The sequence below is a fragment of the Macrobrachium rosenbergii genome, chromosome 28 (genome assembly GCF_040412425.1).
Source record: "Macrobrachium rosenbergii isolate ZJJX-2024 chromosome 28, ASM4041242v1, whole genome shotgun sequence".
NCBI lineage: Eukaryota > Metazoa > Arthropoda > Malacostraca > Decapoda > Palaemonidae > Macrobrachium > Macrobrachium rosenbergii.
The window spans coordinates 15,643,275-15,667,566 of NC_089768.1; the positions used below are offsets into that span (position 1 = coordinate 15,643,275).

A 24,292-nucleotide genomic window follows, 5' to 3' on the forward strand; every position below is an offset into this window, starting at 1 on the left:
TATATATATAATATATATATATATATAAAAATATAATTATATATATATACAATATTATATATATATATATATATATATATATATATATATATATATATATACAGGCAGTCCCCAGTTATTGGCAGGGGTTCTGTTCTGAGGGTGTGATAACCTAAAATTGCCTATAACTGAAAATTGGCAATTTTCTGCACTTTTTCGTCGATTTTTGGGGCTTATCAACGCCAAAAAGCACCGATTTTCGGTTACTGGTGCCTCTGTTAGGTATGTATTGGTGCCAATACCTAATTATCAGCACCGACAAGTGGAAATCGACTATTTTTAGCCCCAAAATTGCCAATTTTCATCGCAAGACAAGCGCTGTAAAACCAGATCACCACTGACTTGGGACTGCCTGTATATATATATATATATATATATATATATATATATATATATATATATATATATATATATATATATATATATATATATATATATATATATATATATATATATATATATATATATATATATATATATATATATATATATATATATATATATATATATATATATTATATATATATATATATAATATATATATATATATATATATATATATATATATATATATATATATATATATATATATATATATATATATATATATATATATATATATATATATATATATATTATATATATGACAAGCAATACAAAAGGTAGTCCAGTCTTTATTCAACCCAACACTTCAGAAAATATAGGAAATGGGGTGGGGGCAAGGCCACTTTAAAGCTATAACCCACTTCCACACAACTAAATTACAGGAAACATGGAAGGGATGGATGAAAACTACTGTAGACATATTAGCAGTGGAATGGTATAACCAATAATATCAAACATTTATCAAATCTGTGTACAATAACATGAGAGAAATGTAAAAAATGCATAAGTATTTTTTGTTATAAAATTTGATAGCCCTATCTAGCCAACACTTTTGACAAAGATAGAATCAAATATTATTCATTGCACACTCCTCTAGTTGTGATGCCACGTAGGCTAAACCCCAATTACTTACTTGATGACATTTCCAGCAAACTACAAATGTTTCTCCATACTTATACAGTACTTAACCAACTGATTAACATACATAAAATGTAAATATTCCATGATGTCTTGCACCTCTTACACCTTAAGCAAATTCCACAAGGCTCAACTAATGGGGATGTCATGCTTTAATTACAGTAACCACAGTACAGTATATACAGTATCTCCAGTGTCCGTGGTTTCTGGGTCATCTACAGTGCCCTGATTTTCTCTCAAATACAAGGGGCTACTTTCAAATGAAGAACAGTACTAGGCTAGGCCTCTCAGCACAATTTAATATCATAAACTTAATTATATTACAAAAACACAAAGAAAAAAAATGGATCTTAATAAATTTCTATGTGCTTAATAATCTTCATACTTCTGTATCAAGGAAACCTTCAAAAACTACTGTCTCCTTGAGAAAAACAATGTAAAGCACTAATCAGAAGATAAAAAGTGAAAATTCTATTCACAAAGAGGAGTTAAGATATTAGTATTCAGTTTGCTTAACTCCAGTTTTCTGATAGTCATGTGCTATTTTTAAAATGTTTCGTATCTATAAAGAATAGAATGGTTAACAAGATGGTTGATAAAGAAAACTGGCAGTCACTTAATTTTCCTATGTTTCTTACTACCCTGACTACTTTGTACAATTTATTTTCACTGATATGTTATCAAGATCCTTAAAGTTTGACTGACCTTATTAACCTGTCTTTTTGTTTTGTTTTGTTTTATTTGCCTCTATTTATCAAACTCTTTAAAGTTTAATTATGGCCTTTACTTTCCATTTGGTATCTTCATCCATGCTGCAACAGTAACAAATAAAAAAATACTGCAGGTTAAGCTCACTTCAAAAGTTATTCAAATTACTGTACTCCAGAATGTATGTGTTCCAACTGCAAATAGTCCTTCTAAGGCTTATATAAACAGTCCTTCATGACCTATCTTGTGATAATTTAGTTTCAAGCCTTAGTGTGACTGTAAGAAAATTCTAATGATTGCAAACCCGACATAAATACAATATCATTAGGCAAAGACCATTCCCAGCCTGTAAATAAAAAAAATTCATATCTAGCCTAAAATAACAGGTTTAACTCTTTCTTCTCCTTTACAAGTAATACAATATTTGAATCAAAATGGTAAGAAGCTTCAAAACATGCTATGGTGAGAAGGACTATAAAGACTGGGAAAGGATGGTTTTTAATACCCTCTCCAATGTATCATATCCCTGCAAATACAGTCTTATGGGAAATCCTGTACAACTCTTTCTTATATCACTAGTAATTTCTACCTCATGGTCTATTTACTACAGCATTTACTGTACTACTTTCATTTTCAAGTTACATTCTTACATCAGCTCAATTACCATTTCCATTTTCAATAAATCAAATACCTTACTAAAATTAACCAATACCACTACCAGACTTTTTGGTAATGCCTAGACGTACTATGTTATTTTCATACCTTACCAACATGGAACTCATAAGTCCATTCCTTTATTTGCTTTCAACTTCTGCAAAAATTTTCTGATCAATTCTAAATTATCATGGTATATTAAAATTTATAGAAATTTTCATATTTATGGCTACATTACTGTATAATGAAATCTATGTGTTACACAGTCTTCCAACTTTCCAGTGATGTTCTTGCTCATCTTTTCTACCTGTAGAATTACTGTTTGAGGCCTAGGATAGCTTTTTCTCCCTTGTCATAAATGATCAATACTGCTGTAAAACTTCTGAGCAGTTTACCTTTAGTCTCTTCCATGTTAAGTTTAACCCTTAATGGACGGATCCCCTCAACAGAGGATCTAAACCAGGTTTTGGGTGGTGGATGGATCCCCTCTGAGGAGAATTAATATTACGTGCCATATGATTTGTCTGTATCGGGCGGGAAAGAGTTTCCAATACTTCAGTGGCCCATAAATGAATTGTGGCAACTAAAGAATTCAGCTCAGCTCGATCATAGGCATCTTGGGGACTTCAGTATTGTTCTTGACTTGAAGGGGGAACATCTTGCTCCTCTCTCTCCCATGACGTCTTTTTATCTGTTTACTTATAAATATACCCAGTGTTGGTTTTAGTTATTATCTTTTATGATATGATGTTAGTTATAATTGTAATTTTCCAAAGAAATGTTTGAAAAAACATGTATACATCCTAAAAAAGTTATTGCATTTCCCAATCTCAGCAAATTTACATAAATATTTTACAGCAAATATATATGCTCAGAATTTGTTACTGATTTTAGTTCTTATCTGGTATGATACTGTGTGAGTTGTAATTACAGTACAATTTTACAAAATAAAATAAATTATTAGAAAATATATGTATAACTTGGTAAAATTTACGAGTGTTTTGTAAAAGAGGCCCCACATAGGGTTGTAAATACTGTAGTCACTTTAAACTTCCCACGGAAGATTGGGAAAATTTTTCTGGGTAAATTTTAGTAGTAGCTCCGTGGTGGCGATTTCCTTCTAACCTGACTTTTCTACAGTTTTTTGGTTGCTAATTATGAATTTACCTTCAATTTTTGTCACACGAATGTAATTTGCCTGTAATTAACCCCTGAAGTCCATCCAACAAGGGGTTTCCATACACGATCTTCACAAGACAGAGCACGGGTACGTCTGTTTGGAACGGTTCATATCCCATCTGGCAAGTGCAATAACTTGTTAACGTATGGGTACCAACCCCCCCCCCGCCCCGGGCCAGTACTAAACACGACAAAGGACATTCCATTTGGCTGACAACAAACAAATGCACCGCCAGTATCAGAAGCCCTAAAAGTGTAGAAAAAAACCAGTTTCCAAGGTAAAAACAGACGTAGAGCTAATACTTAGAATTAATTTTTTCTGATTTTTTTTTCTTACCTCATGTGCATTTGCATATCTTCATCTTTCTACTGAAGTGCTTTTTTCTTAAATTGGCCAACATGAAAGTTTGCCCAGTCTGGGGGTGTGCCCATCCCTTAAGGGTTAATACCTTGTTAGTTAAACTAACGAATATCTAATTTACAGTTTCTCGGCTTAGGCTATAATCCAATTCTAAAGTAACATTGTGACACACCTACGGCTTACGCAGACTGTTAATATTCAAGGAAAGCTATGTCGATCACTCAGGAATTGAAAACCAAAGAAAACCTAAAACAGGATTGAACTTCATTTTTCCTAGCCTCCATGGGACCGACAGACCTAGGGTAGGTAGAAATCCTTAACCTATATTGGGCCTGGCTTGGACTTGCAAGTTATAAATAAGCATTTACAAATTTATCCATTAATAATTTAAATTATTTTCGTACTTACTGATTTGGATTCCAAATAAGCACTGGCACGTGATCCTTAGCAACAGAAAAACCACAAAGGCATAAAGCCAGGAAAACAGGTAATACCCGGACACCCGTCATTTTCAAGACCCGACACCAGCTATAGCAGAAGTCACAACAATTGTCACTTGACCTCTACAACGCCCACTGTAAGTAGCGGACCGAGATTCTTTTAATGTTTCTCATCTCTTGGTGAGAAATATTTTGCTGCATGCCGAATTTTTTGTTTTTATCCTTGGCATCGTATTTCTTGTTCAATTTTGGATTCCTCCTCTTGGTCCTCACAAAGTCACCATGGATAATATGCTCTTCCATATCATACTATTTCTAATAGCTACCTTTAATTTTTTTTCCTAAATTTTCCAAGTTTTTACCCCTTGCACTGTAGTTCTTGTGCCGTTTATTCAAATGTTCTTTTTCCAGTATTTGTGTTTATCCTTCGTTCATTAATCTATACATGCAAAAGGTCTTACGTTTAATTATGTATTCGGTGATGTATTGCACGAGGTCTTTTAAGTTTTTTTATTTTTATCTTGATTTACGTCAAAACATATGTCACAAACAATGCTTACGTTAATAAATAAATAACCGATGAGGGTCAATAAGTTGGGGTGAACCCTATCCCATTAGGATTTATTCATGATTAATCTGGCTGCTTAGATACTTAAGCATGAAATTTCTTCAGTAAACAATCTAATTGACCCCCATCTAGTCTTGTGATAGCATAGTTATGGTAATTAAAGAAGGTAATTACAGGCCCTCCCTAAAACTGATAAAAACGCTTTCATATATTCTTTCTTGGTTTTCCAGGGTTAGTTTTTATTTCATGAGCCTTTTAATACCATAGATCGCTGTTATATTACGTGAAAAAAACTCCCTTCATCCCCCTAAATTACTAAATATTATCTAAATATAAACACATGTCATGTATAAAATGCCAGTTACTTGGCGAAAATATGTGAAAATTTTAATCACTTTTACGCACAGTGATTATAATAATCAGATGATAAAATGTAGGTAAAACGTATTACAAAGTCCTGCGAGCTATCACAAACTATTAGCCGCTAAACTCTTCTGACGAGCTGCAATCTTAATAAAAACAATCATATGATTGTCAATAATACTGCAAACCCCTTATTTAACCATTTTACGAGGAAGATAATTATAATAAATTCGTAAAATATTGTGATAATTTTTCATTAAAAAGGCTTAAATATAATTCTGTTTAGTTAATGTTTAATATTTATAGCTAAATCGTACTGATGATATAAACCCTCACCAACACCGTCACACGTTTGCTGGCGAACGCTGTTCTTTCACTCAACAACAACCAGATCACCAAGATGGGTAAGAATGTACTTCGTCATTTGAACGCTTTCCTGTCTTCTGATTAAAATTCTGGATGTCACAAATGGTTTGCATTTTAATATTGATATAACGCGTACGTTTTAGTTGGTTTGTGTCCTTATTATCTACTGTTTATTACAGTAGCAACTGTGTTCATGACATCCTCTCTGTCTCACGTGTTCCTCAAGGCAGGACATTACCGCTCCTATCACGGGAATCCTAAGCCCTAGTGAATCTAGTGTTAGTCAAATTACTCATTTCGTTTGCTTAACTCACCGGCCGAAAGTATATTTGCATACATTTTGAATGGGTTGAGTTTGTGTGCGGCTGGCTGAAGGTGTAAAGTTTTAGACGGTAGAACTACATAGTAGGTCCGCGCCGTCGCCGCCGCTGAGCTACCGTTTAGGCCTGTTAGTCATTTTTGTACAGATGTAATACTGTGTTAAGCATCTTTGCTCGGTTGAGGTGGTTTTTCCCGAAAGTTTCATTCATCAAAGAAGCAACTGCTCATTCGGTTGTACCCCCAGAATAGTCCAGTAGGTTCGTTAGCTTATTTATCCCTTTGCCCGGCACCAGCGAGTTGGTATGAGAGTAGCTTAGGCCAGCTTGACCTAATTCTAGTCAAACTGTTTAAGTCCTGTTCATATCAGAGGGAAAATATAGAATAGCCTAGCTTGAAGGTAAACTAGCTTAGTGTAGGGCACCCGTTCCTTAATTGGTCAGTTCGTTGACTAGTCTAGTTGAGTAGTAGCGTAAAAGTTCATTTAGTGGATTCCCAGGTTGAGCATTTATTTTTCAACCAGAATGCATGAAATTGTTAGGCCTTGGTAACTTATATATATGTAAAGGAAAGGGCCGTGTGGAGGTGTTTATTGTGTAATTTTGTGACCAAACAATATAGATAATGGTTTATATAGGGTATGGGGTTGAGACATGGGTGGCAGAATTTTCACTTCTCACTCTATTTAATTGGAGAAATAAAAAAATATTTAACCTTTCAAAAGATCGATGCTTCATTAACAAAATGAACGATAGGGAACTGCCATATGAACTAAAATAAGCATGTGAAGTCTCCTTAAAATAGGTGTAGAAGGCAATTTGGAATCCAATATGGCATCCCCCCAGATACTGAGACAAAAATTAGTGGCAATTGGACACTTCCTTCCCAGCTCTCATTGAATGGTGTACTGACACTAATTGCATATATATATGTAATGTTTATAGATATTACTCAAGATGTTAGTTGTAGTCGGCACTTTAAAACAACATTTTGTTGCCTATACTAGTGAAAATATGAGACATGGAATTCCTGTCTGTCATGTGGTTGTATTGAATGCATTTTTACCTTTAATCCATGGTTTTATCCTTACTGACAAAACAACTGAAGCTCCACAGTGCTTATTTGATTGTAATTATGCACATTTTGTTCTTAATTCGCTCAAAATACCACTTAAAATACCTGAGAATGTTTGTTAACAGTTCTTTACTTCATCAAAGTAGCGATGCTGTGGCGGAAACAATTTTCCAGCCTTATTGTACATCTGGCTGCCACAAACATCCGAGAGCATACGACGCATTAGTGAACTGTTTACGATAGAAATGTATTTTGTTGTTAGGACTTTTCATTTATTTAAGTCCATATTACTATGTATATTTCTGAGACATGTAATGTGTATATATGAGTGTCACCACTGGCAAAAATGCAAGAAAGTTGAGTGTGACAATTTATCTAGAACTGGTATGAGAGTCAAGATGCCATGATGTCAAAATACAGGACTGAAATAAGGGTTTTAAATCTAAAATTATTACTTTAAAACGAAGTTAAAACACCATTATATTTGACAAAACTTACACTGTAAGTGATACATATATTACACTGTATGTAATATAATTAATAAATAAATAAAAATGGAAAATGCGAAAATTATAGCTACATAATGTTCACAGCAAAAGCGTTGAAATTTGTCTAAGGAATCCGGTTTTCTCCAGCAACAAATATTTTCAAGTAAATTATAATGAACACGTAATACATTTACTCAATTTATAACCTTATTCTGGTGTCCGCTACTTAGTTATTTAAATATCTAGCGCTCTGGCATCCCAAAAATTTGCTAGAGTTCCCCGTCCAAGCCCCGAAGTGCGCCATCATTTACCACTGATGTCAAGGAAGCGTTTCAGCATCTATGGGTACAAATATTTTGCAGATTTAACACAGGAAATGGGTAGTTTGTTTACACAAGTGACTGCAAATATCGAGCTGGCGTCACTTGTCCACTTTTAAAAGTGTTTTAAGTAAAAGTTTTGAGAGCGTCATGGCCAGTAAGTTAGCACTGCGCATGGCTAAATCTTAACAAACCTCTGTTCAATTGGAAATATACCATTATTTCGTAATTTAGGAGAAAACTGTTACTTTGATAGGAACGTAAAGGTCTCGGCGTGCTATGTAGAGGGGGCACAAGTCTCACTAATGCTGATGGGGGCGCATTCGAATGCATTTTCTAGAAGTGTCCAAATAGCGGAGGAATGTCACAGTGTCTCACGTCCTGAGCGTTTACCCTAATGCAGTACAGATGATATAATTTGAGAAGTTAACCAAATTTCCTTTGTTATTTTATTCTCTGGGGAGCTGATACTAAACATGGTGGACGATCCACTTTGAGCTCTTGTTTAGTACCAGCCCCTTGGGGATGAAAGCAATAATGTAAACAGTACATGGTATATTTCTCATTAGCTCGGTAAATTCTTAAATTATCTCACGTGTGCTGCATTGTATGCACCATTTTCTATATTCACCAGTCAAGAAATTCAATTAATAGATATCTTTCCTTTACATTCACCGTAACTTCTAACAAGTTGGATTCCATTGTTAAATGTGCTGCTTGAAGGATGCTTGGAATTATGTAACTTTATGATGATTTCTAGTGGAATTAGCTGGAGCAGTTTACAGATCAAAAATAACCCCACATGATTGTGATGACATGCAAATTCCATCCCTCAGTAGTCTGATGTGGACAAGCATCATAGTCATGGGAGTTCATGATTTCCATTGGAAGTAGCGTGGGTAAAACTTACGAAAGTTGCGCGGCCTGATTCCTGCCAATCATCAACAGGACAGGGTCTTCATACATTAATAGACCTAACTTGGGGCAACATGCCCTGACCTGGGAGGGGGGGGCCTTCGAACCCCTGGACACCTCCTAAAAAGGCAGTAACTTATCTGGGCCGGCAACTGGCGGGAACCAGGCCATGCAACTGTTGTAAAGTTCTACTGTAGCGTGAACAGTTTATAGTTATGACTGCTTCCCAAGTTCATATGGAACTAATATTTAACCATTGAGATTCAAATGTCTTACCTACCTAACCTAACTCAGGGCGAAATGCCCTGAACGGCGGGGCGGGGTTTGGACCCCCCCCCCTAAAAGGCGGTAACCTGTCTCAAGTTGGCGACTGGTGCGAACCAGGCCACGCAACTACTGTAAAGTTTTACCATAGCCTGAACAGTTATGACTGCTTTCCAAGTCCATAGTGGACCAATATTTAACCATTGAGATTCAAATGTCATGCCCTTTTCATTCCTTGAGGTATCGATGACTATATAAAAGATAAAAATTACCCAGGTTGCCAGATAACCTTTGGATGCCAGCAGAGATGCTGTATTTTGATTCAACTTCACCTCATTTCCCAAGTGGGTGGGGGGCCGTGTTGGCTGTTGAATCATCCCAAAATAGACTTTAGTAAAGTTAATAAATGTACAAGTAGAACTTCTGTTCATCATCATCATCCCACCTCAACCACCCTATGTAGTTAGTTCATGATGCCAAAGAAAAATGTGCTTTATGATAGTAGATTAGTAGAGTTGGTTCCTCCCCATTCAGCCAGCTATCAAGTTTTATTGGCTAATTCTAGCTTGTGCTGAGTAATATGCCCATGAAAAATGTTCTGGTTTATGTTCCCTAGAAAGATGCACTAGATGTACATAATATGTCATGCGTATTTCAATACATTCCAAACATAATTTTGGTTTCATATTTAAAGATATCCAATTGCAGACATGTAATTTTGTTTTTCATGCTTTAGTTAAAGATACCTTATTGTTCAGTATTAGATGAAAACCAGCATAGGAAATTACATAAAAGAAAGTTATCCATAGCATAAGTGACTACTTTAAATGTGCTTTGGTCCTCCCAAAAGACATTTTGAATGGTGGAGGTATTAAAAAGAAAAAATGTCATGCAATCAAAACTAGACTGGATTGAATATGGGCAGGGCAGGATGGAATATATCTGTGGTCATTCAAACACATGCACTTGTTTTGTCTTCCCCACTTTGCATGTAACTTTACTAATCACTTGTTCCTAACATTACGTAAGCTTGCTTGCCCTATGCCCACTAAGGAGACCCTGAAGGTCTCTTACCAATTGTTCTGCAAATTTGCATGCCACCATTCCAATATGTGGTTTAGTCTTGTTTTTTTCCATGGTTAGCTCGAAACTATCCAAGCCATTGTTCCTACCTTAGTACAATAAATGTAGTTACTGGGCCATGGTCTGCTCCCTTGGAAACCCCCCCCCCCCCAGAAAATTAGTAAAATAAAGTAACAGTACTACTTTTTCATACTCTACCCAAAACCACAAAAGTGAAAATATTCTGGTTATATTTACTGTTGCCAGAAGTTACTCAAAGCTTTTGAGTATCTGAATTGCGGGCATGAGAGCAGCCTGTTCAGTTTTGTTGTGCTACAAGTCACCAAGTAGACCATTTTGGTGTAAATGCTGATGAAATTCTTTAAACTATGCAAATATTATGATAAATATTTAATTTCTCAAAACTATTGAATGGCTCAAAATAACTGCTATGACTTGCAATGCATTTATCCAGCCATTCTTTAATTTTTTGGAGTTGAATTGGTCATCTGAATACTTACTATGCATGTTGATAATTGTCAAAGCACATAACTATTTGTTAAAAAGATTTATGGCATAACCAGGTCAGCCCATGCTTGTTGTTGGTTCAGTATGGGAAAAAAAATCAATTGGAAAGTGATCCCATGTGTATTTACATTTTCAGTATTTTGGGTTGTTTAAAAAAAAAAACCGTTGGTAATGTATCTGACACTTATTGACATTTTGCAACATTTTAGGAGATTCTGAGGAACTTTTCTGAACCATTTTTTGATAGAAAGCATATCTCCTGATTTGGCCTTGCCCCATACACTTGCTAATTAACCAAGAAAAATGTTGCACTAGTAAACTAACCAAGAAAAATGTGTTTCCTAGTTAGTTCTTTCTGTAAGTTTAGTGCACCAATTTTGAGGCATACCCTTTTACTCTCTTGCACACCAATCCATCAGTCCTGGCCACCATCCAAGTACATGTCTCATCCCTAACCTGTCATTCATAGCCATGGACCAGTTGCTTTAGCTTAGTGTAATCTCTAGCCAAGCTGGAATGTGCTGGATTGTAAAGCGGTCATTCCTCATCAATTCATATGCTTTGGTTGAGAAGCAGTAACATGTAACTGAGGGCCTGAAGGAAGACCAGCATTTCAATATGGTATACAACAGTTTATCCAAAACTCCTTTCCTTTCTGTTCTACTTTTTTCTTTACATCCTAGAAAGTTTTCACTGGTTAAAAAAATAAAGTGGATTGTACCTGATAGCTACTGTTTTTCTCAATTTACCTTATTTTCATATTGTGAGTAAGGTTTTGAATAAACCTGGATTTTTTCATAACAGTATTTACTAGAAAGTCAGTCAAAAGGTGATTCATTACTGTGTTCATTACTGTAATTTGTTAGCTTGTTCAATGTTTGAATGAATTATGACTTTTTGTTTCACAATAGTGGACATGATTGGTTCAGAGGCAAAATACAAAAAATGGAACTATAATAACATTAAATTAGAAAAAAATAAAGTTGGAAATTTTGGTTAATGCCCCCACCTCCCCCCTCCCCCCCCAAAAAAAATGTACACAGTTCAGTTGTAAGGAGTAAAAGATCGAAGTTAGTAGGGCACACAATAGTAACATATTCAAATATATTGTGTCCCTGGAACAGCTCACTACCAACACTTCTCATTTTTTAAAGTATGTTGGCTTCTAGTCATGATTGAAGTAGGTGGTCAGGTGAACTTCATTGTGAAAGAAACTTTCCATGTTTTCCATTTGTACATTTGCCCTGCTATATATATAATTTTGTGATTTTAACTTATACTATAACATACTATTAATGTTACGGCATCTTGATTTGCAGGTAAGCCTCGAGGACTCCGCACTGCTCGTAAGCATGTAAACCACAGAAGAGACCAGAGGTGGCATGACAAGGATTATAAAAAAGCTCACTTGGGCACTCGCTGGAAGGCCAATCCCTTTGGTGGTGCTTCACATGCTAAGGGCATAGTTTTGGAAAAGATGTAAGTACAGTGTAATTTTTTCAGTAAGCTGATTTTGTTACATTAAATAAGGCCAAAGTTCTATAAGTGATGCTATAATCTTAATTGCATTAAAGATCCATATGTTGATCTTTAAATTTTCATCAAGTGATGTATATTGAGATTGTGTGCTCAGACTATTTCATCTTGCATTAGTTATGTTAATGATGACAAATCAGTTACAGTACATTAGTGTTTGCGGGCAGTTATGATGCACCCACAAACCTGAACTCCATATCAAATATTTTATTAGTTTAACATCTTGATAGCCAAAAACAATTTTTGATATGCTTACATCACTGAAAATGTCACCATATACCACGTCGGGTGTAGTAAGTTTTTGCCAAACCATAGTATTGTACTGTACTGTAACAAATATTTTGCTTGCTCTTAGGCACTTGAAATATTACATGCATATTGCTGAAGAAAAATTATCACATACTTTTCAAGAGTTGCCTGTAACTAATCTGATTTTTTTTTTTTTATGTATTTCAGTGGCATTGAAGCCAAACAGCCCAACTCTGCCATTCGTAAGTGTGTAAGAGTTCAGCTTATTAAAAATGGCAAGAAGATTTCTGCCTTCGTACCTCGGGATGGTTGCTTAAATTACATTGAAGAGAACGATGAAGTGTTAGTGGCAGGATTTGGTCGTAAAGGTCATGCTGTGGGTGATATCCCAGGTGGGTAGTGTTTCCACTTGTAACTTGGCAATTGCTTAGTTTGTTTACTTTTAACACATTAATTTCATACTAATGTTAATTTGTTTGATGAAGTATTTGCGATGACTAGTGAATTATATTTGGCACTTCATATTATAATGCTATTTTTTTTATTTGAACACTAATGGCCCATTATTAATTTTTTCAGGTATTAGGTTCAAGGTTGTAAAGGTGGCTAATGTTTCGCTGCTTGCACTGTACAAGGAGAAGAAGGAGAGGCCAAGATCATAAACTTTACAGCCTTCTAATAAAGAATTGGTGAAAAAGCAGCTTTTTATTTAATCCAGAAAGTTACAATTTTATGAAATAACTGGAGTTAGTAGATTGTGTTGTACCTTAGGAGATCTGCAGCCATGTAACGGGGAAAGTGGGTTGTTTGCTGTGATTGGTGTCAACTTTTGTTTCGAGGGGGTTTTCTCTCAAGTTGGAAGGAGAAACTTCTTTCAGTATCAGCAATCAAGGGATATAGGGCTGCCCTAGGTTTGGTTCCATGTATGAAAGATGTTAACCTATCTTCATAGGAGATTTCTATGCTCCTCGAGTTTTGAACAGTCCTGTTCCCTGAGAGATCTTAAACCTTATAATTGGAACCTAACACTGGTAAGTCTCACACCATCCGTATGAACCCCTGAGAGCTGCTTCAGACAGGAATTTGACTCTCAAGACGGTGTTCCTGTTAGCCTTAGCCTCTTCCAAGAGAAGTATGTGAACTGCACAGACTTTCTTTTGACAAACTTATAGGGGATGGGGTCTAGCCTTTGAGTTTGTCCTGGAATTCATGGCCAAGACTCAAAATCCCTCTGCTCACCATGACAGATTTGAGCCTTTCTCCATCCCTTCACTTTCAGATTTTGTTGGTGATAACCCAGATGAGTTAACAGGCTGTGGAAGAATTTTTTTAATACCAGCTGAGAATTATTTAAACAAGCTTATTCTGCTGCTTCAAATCCAGATGCCAATCTGGTGCATGCAAGAGCATGATGTTAGGGGTTGAGGCCCTTCCATTGCATTCAAAAAGAACCTGTCAACTCAAGGGTTCTTAAAGGCCAGTACATGGCTCACATCCTACTAACTGTGGGACGTTGCCCACAGGTCTGGTGGTGGCAGCTCAAGTTTTCTGACTCGGGCAGTACCCCTAGCAGAACAGTTTGTATCTTCCTAAGATATTGGTTTTGAAAGTGAGAGTGAGTGGTTTGGTCGTCTTCCTCTTTTTCTCAGATCTACTGGCGGGGAGTGGAGAAAAGTTAGCTATCATGCACTGGAACTAGTCAATACAGGTTAGTGTAGAACCCCTTTCCATTAGTTTTATTTGATTGTTCATACACAATAAAAATATTTGGAAGCAAGTCCATTCCTCTCTCTTACAACAGGAAAGAGGAAATTACGAAAAGGAGAATGGTGGTTAATATACACTAGTTCTGTTGTCTCTGGCAGTTGAATTCTTTCTTTCAATACAAGCCACAATGTAACGGGAATCCCATATTGTCTCTTAACCCAGATGTCTGGCTGGCAAGTAACCTTTTACTTGAGTTTATAGACATATGACTCCTTCCTATGTCCCTCTTTGGCCAGGAAGCGAGCCCAGGTGAGCTGAACCTGCAGTTGGTTCCGAGGCTTTGCTATCCTCCTTCCAAGAGTTAGTCTCCCATATGTAAAGAACAAAGTTTTGTTCTATGTATGACAAATTTTTAAATCGATTTGTATTTTTCATAAATAACAAGCCTCCAGTCTTGACACACTGCCCACCTCAAGCCAACCCCTTGAAACTTTTAGACCAGACTCCAGCTGGCACTAGAGATATTTCCCTTCTGTTGAGACTGCAGGTTTGTTAGTTATGAATAATGCAAATTTATTTAGTATTCAGAACAGAAAATTATTCAATAACAGTACAGGGCCCCCTCCCATACATTGAAATGGGTTAGAAATGATGGTTGAGACTTCCTGTATATATTTCTATTTTTTGGGGGTTAGAAATGATGGTTGAGACTTCATTTATTTCCATTTTTTTTATATTGCATTTTTATGTCAGTCTATTTTTCTGTTGTGGACTGGGCTGCTTTCTTATTGGGACACTTTAGCTCGTAGCATTCAGCTTTTCCAGCCAGGGATGGAAATTACATTGTGATAATGAAATTGCCCACAGAACTAAAATTTAACATTTCTATTCCATCTTGGTGATGTCCTGTCTAAAAGCAATTTTGTAATGAGGCTTGATGTAAGTTGAGCAGTTACACATGTCATGCTAGCAATGTATCTTTATTAATTTTAAACCAAGTCTTGGCAGTTGTGTGCTAAGGAAGGGAACTAATTTATATTATGGCCCCCACAGGACATAAAGCTATAAGTGCACTGTAGGAGTTCATTACCAAGGTTCATTGCAGCCTCTCTATGACTCCTAGCTGCAGCCCATCACTCCTTTTACTGGACCTCCATTTCACCTCCTAACATTTGTTTTATAGTGCAATGACAAGGTTTTCCTCCCGTTACACCTTTTAAACTCTTTTTACAATACTATGAGCTGGGAGCCCTAATTTAAATACTACCAGCTGACCTGGTGCTCACTAAGGTCCTGGTATGGAAGTGCTAAAGTTATATGCATGGCCCAGTTACCCAAAAACGTTGCTTCGATTTATTCAAATACTATGATTTGTATTTGCTATTTGGCTTAAACAATACAAGTATTGTGACTATTGTTAGGTCAGGTTTTTATAGTATAAATATTTACTGTTGTGTCTAATTGACTTGGATCATAATCTGCATTTTCCACATTGCCTTCCTAAATATATACTGTATATGCAACCCTGGTGCACTATTACAGCTCTTTGGAACTATCCTAAGTGTTTGAAACAAGGTAAATGTTTGACTCTTGACTTACAAGTATTAATGCTGGATCAAGGAATTTATAAAATTGAGGATGATGATTGATAAAGCAACCTGGTCTAAGTGAGATGAACTGGCCCTTTTACTTGAGCAATTTTTCTAAATACTCTTGGAATTATGGTATATTGTCCTTAAGAACGCATTACAATGTAATTCCAGTGTTTTGAATCATTAATAAGAATTTAACCATAACATTAACATTCATAGGGCTGGGTCAAAGGGTTTATTCTTAAATACAATTAGTTCTTAATGAACAAATTACAACTTTGGTAAAAAATGTAGATAAGTTGCCTGTGTATCACTCCAAAAATGAAAAGCTACAAAATTCACCAGAATCATTAAATTTTAATACTTTGCCTCCGAGATCCAAATTGTCTTCAATGGTTGGATGATAAATTTTGAGCCATTAAATCTCATTTCAAATGCAGTACTGCTCTTGTTTTTCCCCTGTGAGATTCTATATTGACCAGTTTTCTAGAGTGCTTAGTTCTAGCTTGAACCAAATTATGGAATGATCATCCCAACCATTACTAATGGGTTTTAATATATTAATACTAAGAATACCCAAGTAAGAATTTTTATAGATCAGTTGTCGCTCTTGAGGCCTTTACCCCATAGCATTCCATTTTTCCAACTCGTGGTTGCAGATACATTTCTAATCAAGCCTACAGTAGTAATGTAGCTAACCTGGCTAAGCAGGGTTTATTTTCCATCCCCCTTTCTTCATTCACTTAGCTGCATAGAAACCATCTTGAATAAAGATTTTTTTTTAACTAACTCCTCCTTAGGCTTTGTTGAAGATCCCTACAGATCAAGTACAACACACATTTTATAGACTAGAGGTAAAATCAAATTAAAAAAAGCCTTTTCAGATATAATTGAAAAAGCAATCCATACAAACGCTTTAACGGTATGATTTTTGGTAACGAGCGCGAGCACCCGGACCACCAAACTTCTTGGGTTCACATCTTCTTGGATCAGCAACCAGCAAGGATCTGTCATAATCAATCAGGATTTTCTTGATCTCCTTCTTGGAGGCTTCATCTACATCTGTTTAAGGTAAATAAGTAACACCACATAAATATCTAACTGAAATCTGTTTAAGGTATATAAGTAACACCACAAATATTTAACTGAAAACATTAATATAATCTATACGATGAACTTCACTTGATTATGTAATGCTAGTAACAAAAACTACTGCATTTCATAACCAACATAACAATATACATTACTGAGCATAACAACTAGGAATAAAACTACTTACACTTCTGATAGTAAGCTACAAGAGATTTTGAAATAGCTTGACGAATGGCATAAATCTGGGATGTGTGTCCACCACCCTTTACACGCACTCTTATGGACACATTGGAAAATCTCTCCTGGAAAAGAAAAAATAATTGGTGTATGAGTTTCATGCAGAACACAACTATTAGCCACCATTGGCATTTATAGCACAAGCTCAAGTTATTTGACAAAGCTGCACACGTATATAAAATGTATTCACCTTGCCACTAATATAATTACTCTTCCATTTATATCTTTTCTCATCCCTTACTGCATATGCACAAAAACTGGCCTAATTAAGAAAAATTATATACAGAGCAAATATAACAAATTCAGAGAAACTCATTGTAATATATATATGTAACAAATTCAGAGAAATGCATGTAATATATAACCATTAAAATTTCTATTAATTCTAATCATTACAAAAAAGGGAATGGATTAAAAGATTATGCCCAGCATTAAACATCAACTTGCAGGAGACGTCGTAACTGACAGCACTGGGTAGCAATCACAAGATACTTACCTTACCGAGGAGAAGGACAGGCTCCATAAGCTTGTACTGGAGAGTTCTGGGTTCAATGTGCTCAAGAGGACGGCCATTTACCTTTAGTAACCCATTTCCTCGCTTACAATGAGCTACAGCTGTGGCAGTTTTCTGAGTATAGTAAATAAAACATCAGTACTCAACACTATCAAATATCATATACAGTGACACATTTAACCTCATACAGTATGTCCCCATTTAAAAACCCATTGAAATCTTCCACAGAAAAATGGTACTCAAAACACTTACTCCTAATACTGTAAAAGGGAATGACTGTGCGCGAAAACTTGCAATATATGCTAAAATGGAACGAATGCCATCAAACAACAAACTCTGTAATTATACTTTAGCTAAAAATAGTCAAATACCTGGTACTTTTGTGCACAAAAGTCCATTCCCTCTGCTGATCCACACAGTGAACACCAATCCACGCACCTTAAGGGCATATGGGAACAGGAAGGAGGGGTGGGGAACAGGTACTTTTCTTGAGCATAAAGTCTCCATATTCTAATATCGTTAAGAAAGTGGTCGCAATGTTTTTGTTGTTGATGATATGGGTTTGAGTGTAAAATGTGCTACCAAAGGTATACCTCTTACCACAGGTATGGGTAGTGTCATCCTTAAACCTTTGTTACAGACTGGAATGTTTATTTAAAGTGTCAACACCATAATAGTGTTTGTGGATTAATAGTTTTCATGACCATGGCATTCTACATTAACAATAATAACAATTGGATAGGTAAATGATTACTCGATTCACATCGCATTTTTGTTGCTGCCCCACAAAAATAATTTGCTAGTTGTCTATTAGACTACCACTTACCCAGAAACAGACACACACATACACACACACTCTCCTATCAATTTTTTGTCTTTATCTCTGTTTCTTCTTTCTGAACTGAATATGTATCTGTTACATTGGTGAAAGTGATGTATATGAATCTCTCATTTTGTGTTAGCATTAAAAAAAAGAAAGAAAGAAAAAAAAAAAACTATGTATAACTATAATTTCTAAGTGTCTAGAAACCAGCATTTGGCTGTCATCACCCATACTGTCCACCTTCAACATGGATGCTGTCCCAATCACAAACTATAACTAAATATATATCATATCTATGGAATACTAATTCATGAATACTGACTTCCTAAGCACTTTTATTCTCATATTTACTTCGCATATTTCCTTAACTGCACATTTTGCACTCAAAACCCAGTATCGTCAACATCAAAAACTTTACAATCACTTTCTTTAACGATATTAGAATATGGAAACTTTACTCCAAACTCAAGAAAAACACCTGCTTGACTGATTCCCACTCCTTCCTGTTCCCATACGCTCTTACGGCGCGAGATCTGTTGGGTCTCCCATCTGTTCCTTGTTCAGTTGCTTCATGTTTCATAGTCAGCAGATTCATGTTCACTCTCTCAATCAGTGGAGGGAACAAACTTTAGTGCACAATAGTACATGGTAGCTGCCTTATTGTCTGTGGAGAAAAAAAAAAAAAAAAAAAAAAAAAAAAAAAAAACTCCTGGGGGGTCTCAACCAGAAGAGCTAGCTAATTACAACACCATTTGGCATGGACCAGCAAGTAACTAACAAGGTTATTCAAGACTTGGAGTGACAATCACTCAGTAGGTCACTTGGTAAATCTGACAGACAAAGGAAAGGCAAAGATAACCAATGTCCCAGGGGCTGCTGGAAGGCATTTTCCAAAGCAGCCCAATGTCTGGAACTAACCAAAGAGCACATCATCACAAGCCTCCTGCCTGCATGGTGAAAAGGTAGATCAATCATACAAGTTCATGAAAACCTCAAAAAACTTTCCAAAGCAAGAAAGTATGGACCAATATGTCCCGCCAAACTGTTCTTGACAGTTGAACCAACTTCTCACCGACCAGCTTTGTCATCGGATGGAGGTGAAAGGAAACCTTTCCCTCATTTGTTGACACAAAGACACTATGAGGATGCCAGAACTTGCCACCAGGGAGACTAAAATCCAGGAGAGTGTTGTCCAAACCTTTCAGCAAATTCTTCCCAAACATCCCCTTCACCTCTGCCACAGTTTTCAGAAGTCTTAAAGGATAACATAGATAATACCCATAAATGAGATATACAGTATAGGGGAAGGCTGAAATGACTACAAAGGCTCCTATGGGAAGCCAAAGTTCTTTTTCTGCATTTGAGAAGAGAGGACCCTCCCCAACACTAGACAGAGAAAGTGTGGCCATGGTTTTGTTCACCCTTGTTCCCACTATATCCCAAGGGGTTTTGAAGAATTTTTAGGTCTAAACAAATTCCCTACAGCATGAGTTGCATCCACTCCCAAACAGGGAAGGCCACACCTTAGTATGCTCTGCAGTGCTCTTGGACTAAGGACAATCAGACCTAATGATTGCTGAATAACAAATTGAATTTGACTGTAACGGCTCAAAATTGTGGTCCACAATACCACTGACTTTCACAGGATCGGTCAAAACCATACCAGAAGCTTGGATAAGCGCTCATGTGCAGAACATGCAGATATGCTCATGTGTATGCTGCTCCTCATAATAACAATGAATAATGATCAATATCATTTGTGACCTTACATGCATGAAGCCTCTGTTGCATGTGCACATCAAAGTTCTTGAAAACCCTGGCACCACCAGAGGGTCCAAAGAATCAACATGTACCAACTTACAAGATACATAGTAGCTTAGTGGATTGACATTCTGCACATGAACCTTATACAAGTGCATGATCCTGGGATTGTTTACATCTCAAGTTCTGGCCATAGGCACCACCCAAGGATTTGTACAATCACACACACACAATGAAATGCTAACCAGCAGTATTGTACAGCAGCAACCTGTTTCATGTAAACCTTCCGTCCACAGGCAAACAACCTGGGGATCATAATGCAATTCAGTAGACATACAAACAAAGGAAGAGGAGTCCTACATAAACATCATTAGTTTTCACTCCAGTAGAAGCAAAAACACCAGTTGGGCTGGCATAGGGTTTTCCCCTGATAGCTTTCAATGAAATTTGGCCAAATTTGACATTCACTTTTGTTGGCATTGTTCAGCTTGACACTGAAATAACAGTATATAACCAGAAGTCTTAGATTATGGAGTAAAAATACAAAGAGGTGCTTCCAATTTTTTCCCCTCTTCTAACACATTGTCTAATAATATTATTCTATTTATTTTTACTGGCAAACCCCTATTTTTCCTGGTTACCACCTACCCCTTAATTAATTATGAGACCACATCTGGAAACCAGATTTTTGGGAGGGGAATATAAAAACTAGTGAAATGAAGGGTGTACCCTAGTGTATCAAACTAGATTTTACCTCACCTTGAGAGGAAGTAACCTGGCTAACAGCACCAGTCTAGTAAAATACAGGATTGCATTCTACCCTTGTCTCCCGAAACTTAAATGATCTACCATGGTATTAAATGACCTACCATGGTATATAAATCCTAAGCTTACCTCTCCCTAACCTATATAACCTACCATGGTAAACATAGTACAGCCTGTATATTGTATAAAAAAAAAAAAAAAAAAATTACCAATAGTACTTTGATGTGTACACAGTCTAAAGTTTTGATAATATAGCATAGCCCTTTTCCCAGCTGTTTGGATAATATATGTATACCAAGCAGCACAGGCTGCACTTCATTTACTCATGGGACACAACTGTGGCTAACCATGAGTAAATTTTATGAATGTGCTGGAAAATAGATCTAGTACATCTAACTAATAGGCAAGGGCTCAAGGAATTCTAAATTACAATGGTGCAAGAAAGATTAACAAGTTATTGCACTTGCCAGACGTGACATGAACCATTCCAAACAGACATACACGTGGTCTGTCTTGTGAAGATCGAGTATGGAAACCCCTTGCTGGATGGACTTCAGGGGTTAATTACAGGTTAATTACATTCGTGCAACAAAAATTAAAGGTAATTCTAAGCCGGCTGTCTGCGATGAGCTAGACTGTGGAAATTGGCGTTTTTCTATGTTATTTTACTTGCTTTACAATAATTTAAAGTAATATTTTGTCGCCCGGTTGTAACAAAACTGTGATTGACCTTTGAAGACTACACGACTTGAATTACCTAACGCAGGGTAGGTCTAAGCCAGCATTCCGCGGCAAGCCTGCCCCCCCACCTCCATAGATAATACGGCAAAATTGTAACCAGTAAACGGTATTATTTCACTTATGGACATTAATTGCTTTCAACATAAAATATAGGTTTTTCTGTTGTATTATGATGTGATTTGAATGATTTTGATTTTTTCCAGGAATTTATTTCCCGGCAAATGATATACTGTATACAAAATTAATAAAATTCACGACTTGTCAGAATTATCCCATTCCCGGCAAAACTGTTTACTGATTACGTATTAGCTATGGGAGGGGGGGTCTCTGACAAGTCGTAATTTTATTAATTTTGTATACAGTATATCATTTGCCGGGGAAGGATAAGTATTCATTTGCGATGGAAATAAACCTCAAAATCATGTAAATCACATCATAATACAACAGAAAAACCTATATTTTATGTTGAAAGCAATTAATGTCCATAAATGAAATAATACCCAGTAAACACCTCTAGGGTACGTTATGTTGGTATTTTTAGGGTGTTTACTGGTTACAATTTTGCCGTATTAGCTATGGAGGGGTGGGGGCTTGCCATGAATGCTGGCTTAGACCTACCCCACAAGGCAATTCAAGTCGCGTAGTCTTCAAAGGTCAATGACAGCTTAGTTACAGCCGCCAACAAAATATTACTTTAAATTTTTGTAAAGCAAGTAAAATAACATAGAAAAACGTCAATTGCCATAGTCTAGCTCACCGACAGCCGGCTTAGAATGACCAAATTAAAGATAAATCCATAATTAGCAACCAAAAATATTTAGAAAAAGTCAAGTTAGCCGGAAATCGCCGCCACAGAGCTACTACTTAAATCTAAATTTCCGCCGCGGAGCTACTACTTAAATCGGTAATTCTAAGCCGGCTGTCCGCGGTGAGCTAGACTGTGGCAATTGGCGTTTTGCTATCTTATTTTACTTGCTTTACAAGAATTTAAAGTCATATTTTGTCGGCCGGCTGTAAATATGCTGTAATTGACCTTTGAAGACTACACGACTTAAGTACCTAACGAGGGTAGGTCTAAGCCGGCATTCATAACAAGGCCCCACCTCCCTCCATAACTAATATGGCAAAATTGTAACCAGTAAACACCTCTAGGGTACGTTAGGTTGGTATTTTTAGGGAGTTTACTGGTTACAATTTTGCTGTATTAGCTATGGAGGTGGGGGCTTGCCATGAATGCCGGCTTAGACCTACCCCACGTTAGGTAATACAAGTCGTGTAGTCTTCAAAGGTCAATGACAGCTAGTTACAGCCGGCCGACAAAATATTACTTTAAATTCCTCTAAAGGAAGTAAAATAACATAGGAAAACGTCAATTGCCATAGTCTAGCTCACCGCGGACAGCCGGCTTAGAATTACCCTTAAATCTACCAAAGTCTGAATACACAACTCAATATTCTAGCCTAATAGGCTATAGGCCATTGATTTAAACGTGACGACTTCCATATAGCATATCCTTTACAGTTAAGATGTAAAACACAAGACTACTACCGCACTCCTCTGGTTCGCTACCTAGGTTACACAAGTGCAATTTAGGCCCCGTATTTAATACCAGCCCCTACAGGATGAATGTAAATACAAAGAGGCAGTAAATGTCTTAAACATAAACAGAATAAAGCAATGGCAATATCATCCCAGTCGGCTTTACAGAGAAATACCCAAATGTAGCGGATCAGTTCGACCTACCCTAGAGTGGTTTACGCACCACAGGCTAACGCTACCCAAACACGGAATCCAGGAGAGGCTATAACCATGGTGCCCATCTACAACCTTGCAGGTAAGCATTAATTACGGTATTTCCTAAAATGCCTCGGAGTTCAACTAGCTACTTGTCTATAAACATTGCTTTTTGTCTATAAACATTGCTTTGACTGCAACACCATGAACACGAGCACTAGTCCCCTTACCTTCCTGCCGAACACTTGTACCGACGGTACGACTTCTTTAGTCGCTGTAGACATCTGTAATTAAATAAAAAAGACTTAGAAACCTTCCTTTTGACAAGGGTCGTTACATGAGTTCAGCTACGTTACCAAACAGTGACACAAATAACAATATTTTCATGGACCTTCGGCGTTACCTCTACTCGGCAATGGTCTCAGTGTGAAGGAAATCAGCATGTCGACAAGCGCCCACGAGGCCCGACCGCTCACAAATTGTCGACATTTTACTTGATAGATGGCAGCACTTTACAAAAGAGGCATCGTCTCCGAGATATATCTATTATATATCTATTATATATCTTTGTATATTGTGGGTGATGCTTACTCTGTGTGCTCTTTACAAGAAAGACTTTAAAAATTAGGTATTGACAGGTGAGCCGGACACATTTCAACATTATTCTTGTTATATATTATACAACAATTATATTCCGAGATTTGCGAATAGCCTATATTGCTATTCAAGAGCTAAAAGACTAGACTAATTCAGCCATTGGCTACGGCAAGGTTATAGTTTTTCGATAATTTCCCCTTGGCTGTCCTGTATGTGAATGACAGTTGATGTCGGAGTTTAGAGGGCATTAGAAACATGGGAGGGAATTTTCAAC

General features: G+C 36.6%; 3 protein-coding genes across 3 annotated transcripts in view; 1 reads left to right on the forward strand and 2 right to left on the reverse strand.

Annotated features, from left to right (window-relative positions):
- LOC136854070 (V-type proton ATPase subunit S1-like) overlaps positions 1–4,542 on the reverse strand; it is a 90,419-nt gene extending 85,877 nt beyond the window's left edge. The window contains exon 1 of the mRNA XM_067130188.1: positions 4,373–4,542. Within this exon, the coding sequence (XP_066986289.1) occupies positions 4,373–4,473 (101 nt within the window). The 5' untranslated portion in view covers positions 4,474–4,542. The remainder of the gene's footprint in view (positions 1–4,372) is intronic.
- Positions 4,543–5,605: 1,063 nt separating this feature from the next.
- Positions 5,606–13,152, forward strand: RpS23 (ribosomal protein S23). The gene is made up of 4 exons (XM_067130192.1): positions 5,606–5,739; positions 11,990–12,149; positions 12,663–12,847; positions 13,035–13,152. The coding sequence occupies exons 1-4, from the start codon at positions 5,736–5,738 to the stop codon at positions 13,115–13,117; spliced, it is 432 nt and encodes a 143-aa protein (XP_066986293.1). The 5' UTR covers positions 5,606–5,735; the 3' UTR covers positions 13,118–13,152.
- Positions 13,153–16,626: 3,474 nt separating this feature from the next.
- Positions 16,627–23,926, reverse strand: RpS16 (ribosomal protein S16). Its single transcript, XM_067130190.1, has 5 exons — positions 23,825–23,926; positions 23,652–23,705; positions 17,580–17,711; positions 17,034–17,148; positions 16,627–16,816 (listed from the first exon to the last, which is right to left on the reverse strand). The coding sequence occupies exons 2-5, from the start codon at positions 23,703–23,705 to the stop codon at positions 16,671–16,673; spliced, it is 447 nt and encodes a 148-aa protein (XP_066986291.1). The 5' UTR covers positions 23,825–23,926; the 3' UTR covers positions 16,627–16,670.
- Positions 23,927–24,292: the final 366 nt, after the last annotated feature.